The sequence below is a fragment of the Saimiri boliviensis genome, chromosome 2 (genome assembly GCF_048565385.1).
Source record: "Saimiri boliviensis isolate mSaiBol1 chromosome 2, mSaiBol1.pri, whole genome shotgun sequence".
NCBI lineage: Eukaryota > Metazoa > Chordata > Mammalia > Primates > Cebidae > Saimiri > Saimiri boliviensis.
The window spans coordinates 57899805-57914782 of NC_133450.1; the positions used below are offsets into that span (position 1 = coordinate 57899805).

Consider the following 14978-nt stretch of genomic DNA (forward strand, 5'->3'; position numbering starts at 1 on the left):
ACATCCTTGCCAACATTTGTTGTCTTTTATCTTTTTGATAATATCTATTCTGACAGGTATGTGGTGATATCTCATTGTGATTTTAATTTGCCTTTCCCTAATGATTAGTGATGTTGAACATGTTTTTAATCTGTTGACTGTTGATATGTCTTCTCTTGAGAAGTATCTGTTCAGGTCCTTAGCCTAGTTTTTAATTAACATTGTGTTTTTGCTTTTTTTGGGGGGTGGGGGTATTTCACTATGTTGGCCAGTGTGGTCTTGAACTCCTGACCTCAGGTGATCCGCCCGCCTTGGCCTCCCAAAGTGCTGGGATTATAGGCATGAGCCACTGCACCTGGCCATGTTTTTGCTTTTGAGTTGCTTGAGTCCTTCACATATTTTGGATATTAACCCCTTATCAAATGAAATGGCTTGCAATTATTTTCTTCCACTCCATGAGTTGTCACTTCACTTTGTTGTTTCTTTTACTGTACAGAAACTTTTGATTTTGATGTAATCCAATTTGTCTGGTTTTGGTTTTGCTGCCTAAGCTTTTGGGGTCAAATCCAAAAAATTATTGACCAGTGTCATGTAGTTTTCTGCTATGTTTTCTTCTAGTAGTTTCCCCCATTTTATTCTAGTAGTTTTATATGGGTCATTTTTCTAATACATATTTCAGAATCTCCATAGGTGGCAATAAATAGGTTTTTTATTGTCTAAGTAGAAAATCTTTTATCATAGTGGAATATGTTAACAGATAATTCGTATCTTAATGTTGGAGCATTTTGATAGCAGGTAACCATAAAACTACTTCTAATCACCATGTCCTTTCTTGTGTTTGCGGATGAGGCATCATGTGAAGCTTCTGTTTGCCCCTCTAGATTTACTCTCTTCTCTGCATGCTGCATTGTGCTTTGGCATGGACTGTATTAGTAGAGTCCCTTGTCCTCTGGCTTTCAATTGAGTTTAGCCAGTGTAAGCCACCAGCAGGAAATTAGAGGGCAGGGAATAAAACAAGGTTGTGTTATTTACTCTTCACCATCCAGATTCTGGGATTCCTTCCTTGTTATATGCCATGGGTAACTGCATTTTCTTTAAGGCCACAGCTACTATTGGGAAGCCTTTTCCATTTGGGTATTCTCCTGGGGTTCCCAGTAACTACTCTTTTTACTCCTTCAGATGTTGGAGTTGTGTTAGTCCATTTTGTGCTGCTATAACAGAATAGCACAGGCTAGGTAATTAATAAAGAACAAAACTTTAATGGCTTACAGTTGTAGAGGCTGGGAATTCCAAGATTGAGGGTCTGGCATCTGGCAAGGGCCTTCTTGCTGCATCATTGAACATAGCAGAAGGTGAGAGGGAGAGAGAAGGGAGGGAGGGAGGGAGGGAGAGAGAGAGACAGAGACAGAGACAGACAGAGCTCATGATTTTTATAATAAACCCACTTCTATAATGCATTAATCCATTCATGAGGCTGGAGCATCATGGCATAATCACTGCTCAATCAGTCCCATCTCCCAACAGTGCTATATTAAGTTTTCAACACACGATTTTTAGGGGACATATATAAACAATAGCAGGGGTATTAAGAGTTTTCTCAGTGTTATTAGCCCTGGGGTACTATTGTGTTCATTGTTGGAAACCCTATCCATATCTTTGTAGATAATATCCTATTAGCCAATTTTTAAAAGTATTTTTTTTTAAATGTGTATAGCCTAAATCTCACCACTGCTAGCCAATTTGAATGTATTATTTGGTTTCCAGCCAAGACCAATACAACAGCTAATGCTTATCCATTGGAGTACTTTTTAATAACTCAAGATAGACCTGACTTCACTTAATGTCAAGAGCAGACTATTTTCTATTTCCTTTTAATACATCATAAATATGTAAGACAAAGGAATTTTGAAAAGTTCCTTTATTTACATAGTAGATTTGTAAAACAGACTCAATTTTTAAAACCCTGATATTAAGATAAAGATTTAAGATTAATACTCCTGGCTTATGAAACTAATAGAGCATAAGAAGTGGAGACCTAGATCTTTTTATAATCTTACAGTAACTCACTTCAATTTTGCCTTAGATGTACCTGAAGAATAAACACATTTCTCTCATTTTCTTATTGATTTAGTTTCAGTTATGATTCAAGTATGTGTATATTTGTGTAAGTCTGTCTATTCTAAAAATACCATTATCATTGTTACCTATATAAATGGACTGATGCCTTTTCTAATATTGTCAAAACTCAAAATTATCTAGTCTCATTTTTTGCCTCAAATTTTTGTTGTTGTTGTTGCCCAGGCCGGAGTGCATATAATTGCTGGTGTGATCGCAGCTCACTGCAACCTCTGCCTCCAGGGTTCAAACACTTCTCTTGCCTTAGCCTCCTGAGTAGCTGGGATTACAGGCATGCACCACCACACCCTGCTGTATTTTTAGTAGAGATGCGGTTTTGCCATGTTAGCCAGGCTGGTCTCAAACTCCTAACCTCAGGTGATCAGCTGCCTCAACCTCCCAAAGTGCTGGGATTAGAGGCGTGAGCCACCATGCCTGGCATAATTTTTATATTTTTCATAGAGACAGGGTTTCACCATATTGGTCAGGCTGTGCAAGGACGTTTGTTAGAATTGGCTCATATGATCACAAGGCAAAGTTTCACAATAGGCTGTCTGCAGGTAGGGAAGAAAGAAGCCACTAGTGGCTCAGTCCAAGTCTGAAAGCCTCAAAACTGGGGAAGCCGACAGTGTAGCCTTCAGTCTGTGGCTGAGCCTGAGACTACCCCTCTACCCCCACCCAGCAAACCACTGGTGTAAGTCCAAGAGTCCAAAGGCCATACCAGAGTCTGATATCCAATATATTTATTGGAAAAAAAAAATACATGAGTAAGTTGATCCACACAATTTAAACCTGTGTTGCTGAACTGCGTATTTTCCTCCAAAGCATGCCTAGTCCTTTTCTAAATAGTTTCTTGGCCTTAACACCTATTATGTGTGATCAAAATTGGTTCCTTTCCTTATACTTTGGCCACTGTTTCCATTTGCTGTAAACCATAAGATCAGAGCATCTTAAATGGAACTCCTGAAGTAACCTTTGTCTCACATAAAAGGCCCTTCTGCTCTGAATGTAGAATATGTAGCGGATTTTATCCAGGGACTCAGTAATATATAGGATTTTCTTGGTTGAATCTGTTTGCTTAGACATTGATTCTTGAGTAAGTAGAGACAATGGAGCTGCCTTGCTTGTCTTCTCAGGCACAGAATTACAGAAATTGGCATATGTACTTTTTTTTGTTTTGTTTTTTTTTTTTTTTTTTTTTTTGAGACGGAGTTTCGCTCTTGTTACCCAGGCTGGAGTGCAATGGCGCGATCTCGGCTCACCGCAACCTCCGCCTCCTGGGTTCAGGCAATTCTCCTGCCTCAGCCTCCTGAGTAGCTGGGATTACAGGCACACGCCACCATGCCCAGCTAATGTTTTGTATTTTTAGTAGAGACGGGGTTTCACCATGTTGACCGGGATGGTCTCGATCTCTTGACCTCGTGATCCACCCGCCTCGGCCTCCCAAAGTGCTGGGATTACAGGCTTGAGCCACCGCGCCCGGCCCGGCATATGTACTTTTTATGGCACTGCTGTGTTATATGTTGATTTCTATTTTCACCCATCCACTCAGTCTTAACAGACATTCTTTTGTTCGCCTTTTTAATGTCCTTATCATCATTAGTATATGTAACAAGATGATGGACAAGTTTTTCTCTTTCTCCCCTCCTTGGAAGCAATATTAAAACAATTATTGCCCAGGTGCTGTGGCTCACCCCTGTAATCCTGGCACTTTGGGAGGCTGAGGTGGGTGAATCACATGGGGCACAGAGTTTGGGACCAGCTTGGCTAACATGGAGAAACCTCATCTATACTAAAAATACAAAAATTAGTGCAATTGATGCACATCTGTAATCCTAGCTACTTGGGTGGCTGAGGCACGGGAATTGCATGAACCCGGGAGGAGGCAGAGGTTGCAGTAAGCCAAGATCGCGCCACTGCACTCTATAGTCTGGGCGACAGAGTGAGACCCTGTCTTAAAAAAACAAAAACAATTATTAATGCATTTGATTCATTAAAGGCTTTATACTGTGTTTTCTTTTGATAAACAAAAGTTTTGGTACAATGAAGCATGCCTTTATCACTAGCTTTATCTAGAGGCAGATAAAATCTGTTTGGCAAGCTTCACAAAATTCATGTGGAATTACAGAACCAAGGTTAACTATGGAGGTGTGCATTATGGATTGCATTCTGCCAGTGGCCCTGGTTTACCAAATATGCACTGAGCTTGTTTTGGGTTCTATGGTATAGTCCTTTTTTTAAGACTAAAGGAAACAGACAAAACTTAGCTTGCCACTTATTTGTCCCTTATTTTGCCACCATTAAATGCTCATTTGATGTGCCCTTACATATCCTGCTTAATTTCTCTGAACCTTAATTTCCCCACTATAGCACAAGTATGTCAGATGGTGTCCTTAAGTTTCTTTCTATTGACTGAACACCCTCTCTGGTGTTGTGTTTATAAGTAGTGGAGACAAAAACGCAGGAAGACAGGAGAATGGAAGGCTCTGGATTATCAACTCATAAAATAATCCAGACTGCAATGACCAACTCCATTTCAGCAGTTGCATCTTTTTTTGGTTCTTCTGTGGGCTTCAGATGGTGGTAGTTAAATGAGTGAATGTAAAATATCTATGCGGAATTTTAACTCTAAAGATTTTAAATTGTTGATTGGATTGCAGTCTGTTTGTAGTACTGCCTATAAAATATTCTCGGTGCCTACCAAGTATTTGACTACTTCATTCTGGCCCAAATATATGGAATGAATTTAGGTATGAATGTTGCTAACCTGATTTATTGTTGCAGACAAAACTTACCTGGGGCCCCTACTTATGGTTTTACATGCTTCGGGCTGCTACGTCAACCCTCTCAGGTATTGCTTTTCTGCTTGAATATTATTTAATTGCTGTAATATGCTTCAACAACAGGAGCTTGGCTAAATGGGATGTTTCCAAACTGAAGGAGAAACATGAGGGAGTTAATTGCTGTCCTCAGGAGGTAGCTAGCTTTGGGAGATAGTAACCTAACTTGTATTCACATTAGAACATTCTTCAGGTTGCAGGATGTCTTTTTTTTAAGGAATGAAAAATGACTATATTAGTTTAGATATGGTTTTCAAGTTCTTAAACCCTTTAACAGCTATTTTGCTACTTTGTCATTTGGTTTCCAATTGATGTAATTCCCCTTTCAGTCTCACTGCTTATTCTAAAGCCTGTATCATAACTTATATTTCTATTTCATTAATATTTCTTAAATTGAGATAATGACTAAGTCATATTTGAAGGAAATGAATTATCAACTTATAACCTAATGCTAATTTAAAATACAAGTTTTAAATTATAAAGCTTTCTTCTGCTTCCGTTTTTAACTCCCTCATAGCTTTTTATCACTTTCTGCTTTTTATTAGGGCTAATTGTGAATAGTAATTGATTCAACAAACATTTACTGAGCACTCACTATATGCTAGACAGGTTGGTGTAATGGAAAGACCATGAGCTTTAGATTCAGACCTAGCTTTGAACTTTGGATCTGCTTTATCAGTTTGGGTAAGTTCTTTAACTCTCTCTGCCTAACCTTTCACAGTGCCTGGCACATGGTAGGCACTCAGTCAGTGTTATACTTCAAGCCATTCCCCTCCTCCAGCTCAGTAATATCCCATCTTTCTGAGTATACATTTTTCTTTTTTGAGACAGAGTCTCGCTCTTTCACCAAGGTTGGAGTGCAGTGGTGTGATCTCGGCTCACTTCAACCTCAGTCCCCCGGTTTCAAGCTATTCATCCTGCCTCAGCCTCATGAGTAGCTGGGATTACAGGCACCTGCCACCATGCCCGGCTAATTTTTGTATTTTCAGTAGAGATGAGGTTTCACCATGTTGCCAAGCTAGTCTTGAACTGCTGACCTTGTGTAATCTGCCTGTCTTGGCCTCCCAAAGTACTGGGATTATAGGCATGAGCCACCATGGCCAGCATATACATTTTTCTTAAATTAATAGACATATAACAGATATTCCTAGTGATAAATGTTCTGATACAGATATGAAAAGACTTGTTGGGAGCTCTGAAGCCACCAATACTTCAGGGAATTTATATAGAAGAGAGATATATTGGGTTTTTATAATCTCCTTGAGAGCAGGAACAGTAACTCTTATATTCCTGCAGTGTCTTACACATAGAAAGTACTCAAGAAATGTTTATAGAATTATTTGTCTTTTAACTTTTGTATCTTCAGTGTGTGACTTCCTTGGAGAGAAGATCGCGTCTGTTTTGGGTATCAGCACCCCAAAGTACCAATATGCCATTGATGAGTATTACCGGATGAAGAAGGAGGTATGTCTCCTTTTTACATTTTCTTGATTCAGTTTGGTTTGTGTGGACTTCACGGGTTGCATAATGAGCATATGTATTTTCTAACTGCCCAACATATAGCTCTCTTGTGCTAGGCATTTCATTCTCAAGTCATTAATTTCTTTTCTCTCTTTTTTTTTTTTTTTTTTTTTTTTTTTTTTTGAGACAGAGTTTCACTCTTGTTGCCCAAGCTGGAGTGCAATGGCACAGTCTTGGCTTACTGCACCCTCCGCCCCGTGGGTTCAAGTGATTCTCCTGCCTCAGCCTCCTGAGTAGCTGGGATTACAGGCACACACCACCATGCTCAGCTAATCTTTTGTATTTTTAGTAGAAATGGGGTTTCACCATGTTAGCCAGTCTGGTCTTGAAGTCCTGACCTCAGGTGATCTGCTCACCTCGGCCTCCCAAAGTGCTGGGATTATAGGTGTGAGCCACCACGCCCGGCCTAATTTATTATCTAAATAACGTACATTTTGGAATTCTTTAGAACTAGAAGTTCCCTATGATCTGTGTGCAATACTATACTAGATTTCATTGTCTTAGTGCTATGTGAGATGCCTTACATACATTATTTAATCTTCACACACCTCTCTTTGGATTGTCATTCTAAGATGAAGAAACAAGATACTTAGAGCACATGGACTGGATGTAGGAAAAGTGGAGTGGGTTTGACACATAAAATTTTAAGTACGAGAGTCTGGGTGCGGTGGCTCACGCCTGTAATCCTAGCACTTTGGGAGTCCGAGGCAGGTGGATCATGAGGTCAGGAGTTCAAGACGAGCCTGGCCAAGATGGTGAAAGCCTGTCTCTATTAAAAATACAAAAAATTACCTGGGCGTGGTGCTGAGCACCTGTAATTCCAGCTGCTTGGGAGGCTGAGGCAGGAGAATTGCTTGAACCCAGAAAGCAGAGGTTGTAGTGAGCTGAGATCACGCCACTGCACTGTAGCCTGGGCAACAGAGAAAGACTCGTCTCAAAAAAAATACATTTTAAATATGAGAAATGTGTATGTGATAGGTGTTAATATGCAAAAATTTGAGGACAGTTTAAAAGTAGTGCAGTCTTAAGGTGAGAGTGAAGTGAATTTAGTCTTAATTTAAAAACCTGTAATCCTAGCACTTTGGGAGGCTGAGGTGGGTGGATCACCTGAGGTCAGGAGTTCAAGACCAGCCTGGCCAACATGGTGAAACCCCGTCTCTAAAAAAAATAATAAAAATAAAAAACCTTTAGTGCTTAAGAGCATGGGCTTAAGAACCAAAGGGCTTGAATTCAAAATCTCTTGTGCCACTTAAAATTTTGTAACCTTGGCCGGGCGCGGTGGCTCAAGCCTGTAATCCTAGCACTTTGGGAGGCCAAGGCGGGTGGATCACGAGGTTGAGAGATCGAGACCATCCTGGTCAACATGGTGAAACCCCATCTCTACTAAAAATACAAAAAATTAGCTGGGCGTGGTGGCACGTGCCTGTAATCCCAGCTACTCAGGAGGCTGAGGCAGGAGAATTGCCTGAACCCAGGAGGCGGAGGTTGCGGTGAGCCGAGATCGCGCCATTGCACTCCAGCCTGGGTAACAAGAACGAAACTCCGTCTCAAAAAAAAAAAAATTTTGTAACCTTGGACAAAACACTTAACCCCTCTATAAGCTTCCATCTCCTCATCTTTGTAATGAGGAGAATTGCAGCATCCATGCTCCAGGGCTGCTCTACAGATTAAATACGTTATGTAAAATGTTTAGAACAGCACCTAGTGTATATCGGTGAGCACAACAAATATTGGAATCTGTTATTCTTTAAGCAATTAGAGGGCACCAATTCAGGTAAAGCTAGAATGTAGAGGCATGAAGGTACATTGTGTGGTTGAGGAAATGGCAAAAATATAATAGTTTCTTGTCACTGGAGCATAAGGAAAAATGTGAGACTGGCTGAACATGAGGCTGGAAAGGTTAGCTGACTTAACATTTGTTGTATGGTTTCAAACATGTTTTATGAACAAATAAATATTTCTTAACACTGTAAGCCTTATTTAGAGCCTCATTACCTCATCTGGACTATTATACTCACCTCCTAAATGGTCACTCTGTTGTCAAGCAAACTCCAGAGTAATCTTCTGGGGTTACTCACTGTGTGCTGACTACTTGTTCTGCAGGGTCTGATACAAATGCCACCTTCCCCAATGAATTTAGTAGTTGTGCAACTAGAAATTATTTACCCAAAATCTACATCTGTCTTAATAGGATTTTTACATGTCTTAACTTCCCTACTAAATTGTAAACTTCTTGGGAGTAGGTACTGCCTTATCTGTATAATTGGTGCTTATGGGAAAACTGTGCTGTATATCATTTAGTAAATGAACCAGCCTATTCAGTTGAATAGGCTGGCACCCTACAATTGAAGTGATACAGTTGAAGCTAACTTTTTATTTAGCTTAGACTTAAAGTGAAAGAAATATAGTCCTTGTCAAAATTAATTGAGGTCTCACCTGAGCATCGTAGTGCTGGACCCTGTTTTACAAAATAACCACTTTCAGGTTGGGTACGGTGGCTCACACCTGTAATTTCAACACTTTGGGAGACCGAGGCGGGCAGATCACTTGAGGTCAGGAGTTTGAGACCACCCTGGCCAACTTATCTGGTTGTGGTGAAGCAGGAGAATTGCTTGAGACTGGGAGGTGGAGGTTGCAGTGAGCCACTGCACTCCAGCCCGGGTGACAGAGAGAGACTATGTCTCAAAACAACAACAACAACTACTACTACTACTACTTTCCTTAAAATGTTTTACTGTAGTTATTTCATTTTGAGAGCAGAAGAAGGGATAGTATATCTTAATTGGACTAAATTGAATTGAATGTGTCACTAATGTTCATTTTTTTTAACAAAAGCTGACAGCGGGGAAACAACACTATATACATTCATATTTCAACTATTCTTATTGTTTCCTATTCTTTAGGAAGAAGAAGAAGAAGAAGAAAACAGGATGTCTGAAGAAGCAGAAAGACAATACCAACAGAATAAATTGCAGACTGATTCCACTGTTCAGACAGATCAACCAGAGACAGTGGTATCCAGCTCATTTGTGAATCTCAATTTTGAAATGGAGGGAGACAGTGAAGTAATTATGGAAAGCAAGCAAAATCCAGTCTCTGTCCCACCATAAAATGAAATGACTATCAAGCTTCAAACTTTTTTTTTAATACCAGAAATTTTCATATTCTTTATTCAGTGGGACTTAATACAATTATTTATATTTTAAATTATTAAAATATCTGGAAAGGGAAAATGTTTCTTCATATTTAGGCTCTATCTAGCCAAAGCCAGATCTGAAATTCAGATATTTGTACTGTTTTTACTGTGCATAGAATTAGTGCTTTGGTTTTAAAATGATCTTTTAAAAAAGTTAAGGACGTCTTAGAGCCTTAATTGTTAAGAGTTAAATTATCAAGCCTGTCATTTGTGCATTTGGTTTTTTTTTTTTAAAAAAGGTAAGTTGCTGATTAAGTCTAATTGGAATTGATGATCCCCCAGTCTCAGATTGAAATGAGGATATTTTCTCCTAGATTTTCTCATGCTGTGCATTTTTATATCTAACCATTAATTTCACACTAAGGATGCTTCACCATATAATAAAAGGAGCAAGATGGAAGCACTTTGAATTTTCTTTCTTTGAGAAAAACTGTTTTATGGAAGAATCTGCATTTATAACACCAGATACTAAGATAGGCTTCCATTTTTTAATGCAAGCCACTTAATCTTGTATTCTTTTTCAGGACTCAAATAACTAGCTTTAAACATAATGTTAAAAACACTACCACTACTTACTGAATAGATTAATGTTATTTGTATTCAAATGGTAATACCTAGTGATTATCCATGTGGCATCCTGGTTATATTATCCATTCAGCGTTAATCTTACAGAAAAGTGGTTTGGGGGAGCTGGGGATAGTGGGACAGGTATAGATTTAATCCATCAGGAGCTAAGAGATATTGTATGAGGTGCAATGATAGCCTAGTGAAATTACCCATCACTCATCATTTAAAAGTAGCAACAGTAAAGACTGGATAGTCTTTGTTGGCCACTCCTCTACCTGCTTGGTTATTTGTAAGCCTTATAAAGATATATATTGTAAAGCTTATTTTGAAAATATTCCTAAATATGGCTGGGCGCGGTGCTCACGCCTGTAATCCAGCACTTTGAGAGGCCAAGGCAGGCAGATTACTTGAAGTCAGGAGTTCGAGACCAGCCTGGCCAACGTGGTGAAATGCCGTGTCTACAAAAATTAGCCAGGCGGTGGTGGTGCATATCTGTAATCCCAGCTGCTCAGGAGACTGAGGCACGAGAATCCCTTGAAACCAGGGAGGTGGAGGCTGCAGTGAGTTGAGATCATGCCATGGCACTCCAGCCTGGGCAACAGAGGGAGACTGTCTTGAGAAAAAAAAAGTACTTCTAAATGTGTGAATAGAACCTTTTATCAGCAAAACATTGATTTATAATTAAATGTGGGTGAGGAAGAATGTATGGATTGTTTAATAAATTTTGATCTTAAAAGCCTTTTTCAGAAAATTTAAGCTTTTAGAAATTAATGGTTATGTTAATAGCCTTCTAAACAGCATTAAGTTTTCACTCTTATATCTATATAAAATATAGGGCCAAAGAAAGTAACATCAATACTTTATTTGGGTCTGTAATGGAAATCTGTGTCAATGAACATGAACTGAGTTGTTCAACTACAGGTTGAAGAAATTAGGAAGGATAATTAAACTTTTTATTAGGAGTGTTCAGCTACATGGTTTCATGGAATGGTGGTTCATAGTGATGGTAATCTTTTTATTCATGGGCCTAAACCCTTTATAACTTAGTGCTTAAAAGAGTAATCTTGGTCAGGTGCAGTGGCTCATGCCTGTAATCCCAGCACTTTGGGAGGCTGAGGTGGGCGGATCACCTGAGGTTGGGAGTTTGAGACCAGCTTGACCCACATAGAGAAACCCCGTCTCTACTAAAAATACCAATTAGCTGGGTGTGGTGGCACATGCCTGTAATCCCAGCTACTAGGGAGGCTGAGGCAGGAGAATCACTTGAATTTGGGAGGCAGAGGTTGCAGTGAGCCGAGATCGCGCCATTGCACTCCAGCCTGGGCGATGAGCAAAACTCCATCTCAAAAAGATTAATCTTTTGATTGTATAATGTCCCATGAGTTATAGTTTACCAATAGCTCTAAAACATGCTAACCTGACCTTTTCCTTCTAGTTTTTCACTTCATTAGAGATAGTACCTTACTCACATATTTACTTGGTTATCAAGTGAAGGTAGGTGTGTCTAAAAGTGATCTGGTTCCTCTCTCCCTAGAGGTGCTGGCATCTAAAGAGTTCACCCAGAAAATGTTATGATTGTAGTAAAAGGAAGTAGTGACTTACGTTTTGTTTCTTGAATTTTACTTTCGGTACTGGTCCAATAGAGGCTACTTTATAATGTTTATAAATACAATTAATCACTGTGCCTTACGTTTATACTTTGTTTATGCAAACTATAAAACTTCCCATAAATGTATTCAGTGGTTTGTCTTTTTTAAGCCTCTTTCACTCACTTTTTCCTACTTCCAGTTCCAGCCAGGTGTGGTAGCTCATGCCTATAGTCCCAGCACTTTGGGAGGCTGAGGTGGACGGATCACAAGGTCAGGAGTTGAAGACCAGCCTGGCCAACATGGTGAAATCTCATCTCTACTTAAAATACAAAAATTTTAGCCAGGCACGCATGGTACAAGTGCCTGTAATCCCTGAGGTACCGGATCATCTGAGGTCAGGAGTTCAAGACCAGCCTGACCAACATGGTGAAACCTCATATTTTTTCAAAAAAGAATCAAATTTTCTTTTGTGTGTGTGTGTGTGTGTGCTTTTTTTTTTTTTTTTTTTTTTTGCATATATTATGATTAAAGGAACAGACAGACTGGGTTGTCTGAGGATCAGAACCACAACGCTGACTTGGGCAGCCCCGTATCAGTCATGGAAGCCAATCTATTCAAACGGCTTTAACAGTTAGGTAGACAGTCACAGATGTACGTCGAACGTACATTTCTTCAGGAGAGGAAATATGTTCAGTATGTTTTCCTAAAATATTCAGCATAACAGGTTTTGTTCACTTGAACAAATACAAATGCATAAAAGGGCTGTTCAGTATGTCCTGGTCCTACAATGTGTGTGTTAAATATTTCAGGTAAAACAAGTCCTATGGGATACCTTCCAAGCCTCAATGCTATATAGCATGCAAAAAGCAAAAAATCACTTTGTACCTCTAAAATTAACATTTTCCCACTCACTTATGACCTATATTAGATGAAAGAAACTGGGAAGGATAGTCATTTCAAATTTTTACTGTTTCTTTTTTTTTAAATACGAAACTTAGCCAGACATGGTGGTGGGCACCTATAATCCCAGCTACTCAGGAGGCTGAGGCAGGAGAATCGCTTAAACCCTCTCAAAAAAAAAAAAAGTCCTAGTCCTAACTCAGAAATGAAATGGCTCTACTCGAGTGAATGAGAATGTGTGTGTGTGTGTGTGTGTGTGCACTGTCATTCAAATATTCACATGTCATTGAAATATTCACTGTCATTGAAATATTCACTGTCATTCAAATATTCTGAATGACTAATGTCAGAAAAATTCCATGGAAACTTCATCTCTGAAGATTATACAGATTTAAACTGAATATCATCTACCTACAGCAAATCCTTTGAGCTAAAAGGAACCAGAATTTACCCCCTCTCCTAACAAGCAATATGTGGTCCTATTGCTTCTAAACTATTGCAACCAAAATTCCAGCAACCCAAACATTTGCTGTGTTCTCTAGGCATATATAAGTGTTTTATTTTGACCATTTCTAAGGATTTTGCCTAAAGGCTTCACATGCAGCATTCAAATATCTCTTACTGAAGACAGTCTAGTCTTTCAGAGATCATGTATCATCAAGGTCTGCAGAGTTTTCACTGTCATTTGCAACAAGAGCTTCTCTGTTCTCATAAGTCCAGAAGCCATTCAAATCAATTAGAATGGTGGTAACTGTGTCTCCTTGATTACTGTTGATTAAATCCTGAAGAGAGATTTTCAAAGGATCCTTTGGTTTTACCATGTCAAAGATTTCATCCTGCAAGAGACAAAAAAAAAAAAAAAAAAAAATACAATGAAATGTAATCCACTTAATTTCTATTACACACGGTGTTGTGGGCTGTTTGCATCCACTGAAGTACAGAGGAATAAACTTGAGGGCTGCCACTTGGGCTCATGTAAATTTTTTGTTCTGCTTTTTTCTTTTCTTTTTTTTTTGAGACAGAGTCTGTCGCCCATGCTGGAGTGCAGTGGCACAATCTGAGCTCACTGCAACCTCCGCCTCCCGGGTTCAGCGGATTCTCCTGCCTCAGCTTCCCAAGTAGCTGGGACTACAGGCGCGAGCCACCACATCTGGCTAATTTTTGTATTTTTAGTAGTGACAGGGTTTTAGTAGTTAGCCAGGATGGTCTCAATCTCCTGACCTTGTGACCCACCCACCTCAGTCTCCCAAAGTGCTGGGATTACAGGCCTGAGCTACCACGCCCAGCCAGTTCTACTTTTATTCTTTTCCATTTAACAGAGAGGCAATTTCCTTTTCTCTACCTACAATCACAAAATTTTATTGGGTAACTCCTTAAGTATGTGGTAATTATCCTTCGTTTTATAGATGTAGAAACCAAGGCTCAGCATCTAATCTAATCCAGCTACATAGGTAATTAGTGGCAGAATTATCTAATGCAGTGTGCTGGGACTGCATGTTAACTAATTTCTTACATATTTTTCTGTTGCCTTCTAACTGGTGGTAAAACAAGGTTTTGTCTATAGTTTTTTTTTTTTTTGAGATGGAGTGCCACTCTGTTGCCCAGGCTGGAGCGAAGTGGCGTGATCTTCGCTTGTCACAAACTTTACCTCCCAGGTTCAAGCCATTCTCCTGCCTCATCCTCCTGAGTAGCTGGGATTACAGGCACATACCACCACACCTGACTAACAAGGGTTTGGTTTAATTTTTTTAGCTAAAAATTCAGCTTAATTTAACATTTAAGGGCTGGGTGCAGTGGCTCATGCCTATAATCCCAGCACTTTGGGAGACCGAGGCAGGCAGATCACAAGGTCAGGAGTTCGAGACCAGCCTGGACCAACGTGGTGAAACCCTGTCTCTACTAAAAACTAGCCATATGCCGGGCTTGGTGGCAAGCGCCTGTAATCCCAGCTTCTCAGGAGGCTGAGGCAGGAGAATCGCTTAAACCTGGGAGGCAGAGGTTGCAGTGACCTCTGTCTCAAAAACAAACCATTTAAATATTTCAGAGATAGTGACAGTTTCATTTCCAATATTGATGTCAACATTTTACTAGGATGGGGGAGAGGACTTCTTTGTGGATATATCCGGAAAGAAGCTAAATTGTGCTAAAACTTGCTGGAACATATAGAACAACAATATTATGAAATGTATAACATGGATGTTTACCAGGAATTAGTATGTGTTTTATAATCTCTTTGTAGTAAAATTACTATAAAATTTGTAGTTATTTTAC

General features: G+C 39.5%; 2 protein-coding genes across 6 annotated transcripts in view; one reads left to right on the forward strand and one right to left on the reverse strand.

The window, feature by feature from the left end:
• The window catches only part of LOC101047438 (signal recognition particle subunit SRP54), an 89209-nt gene extending 79155 nt beyond the window's left edge, over positions 1 to 10054 (forward strand). Inside the window, exons 3-5 of one of the 2 annotated variants that reach the window (XM_010334950.3) lie at positions 4879 to 4945; positions 6301 to 6398; positions 9359 to 10054. In XM_010334950.3, coding sequence (XP_010333252.1) covers positions 4879 to 4945; positions 6301 to 6398; positions 9359 to 9565 — 372 coding nt within the window. In that variant the 3' untranslated portion in view covers positions 9566 to 10054. The remainder of the gene's footprint in view (positions 1 to 4878; positions 4946 to 6300; positions 6399 to 9358) is intronic. The other variant, XM_074393356.1, reaches the window with a different exon arrangement.
• Positions 10055 to 13101: 3047 nt separating this feature from the next.
• The window catches only part of PPP2R3C (protein phosphatase 2 regulatory subunit B''gamma), a 30619-nt gene continuing 28742 nt past the window's right edge, over positions 13102 to 14978 (reverse strand). For 3 of the 4 annotated variants that reach the window (XM_074393359.1, XM_074393358.1, XM_074393357.1), the window contains one exon: positions 13102 to 13543. In XM_074393359.1, the coding sequence (XP_074249460.1) occupies positions 13355 to 13543 (189 nt within the window). In that variant the 3' untranslated portion in view covers positions 13102 to 13354. The remainder of the gene's footprint in view (positions 13544 to 14978) is intronic. The other variant, XM_003924205.3, reaches the window with a different exon arrangement.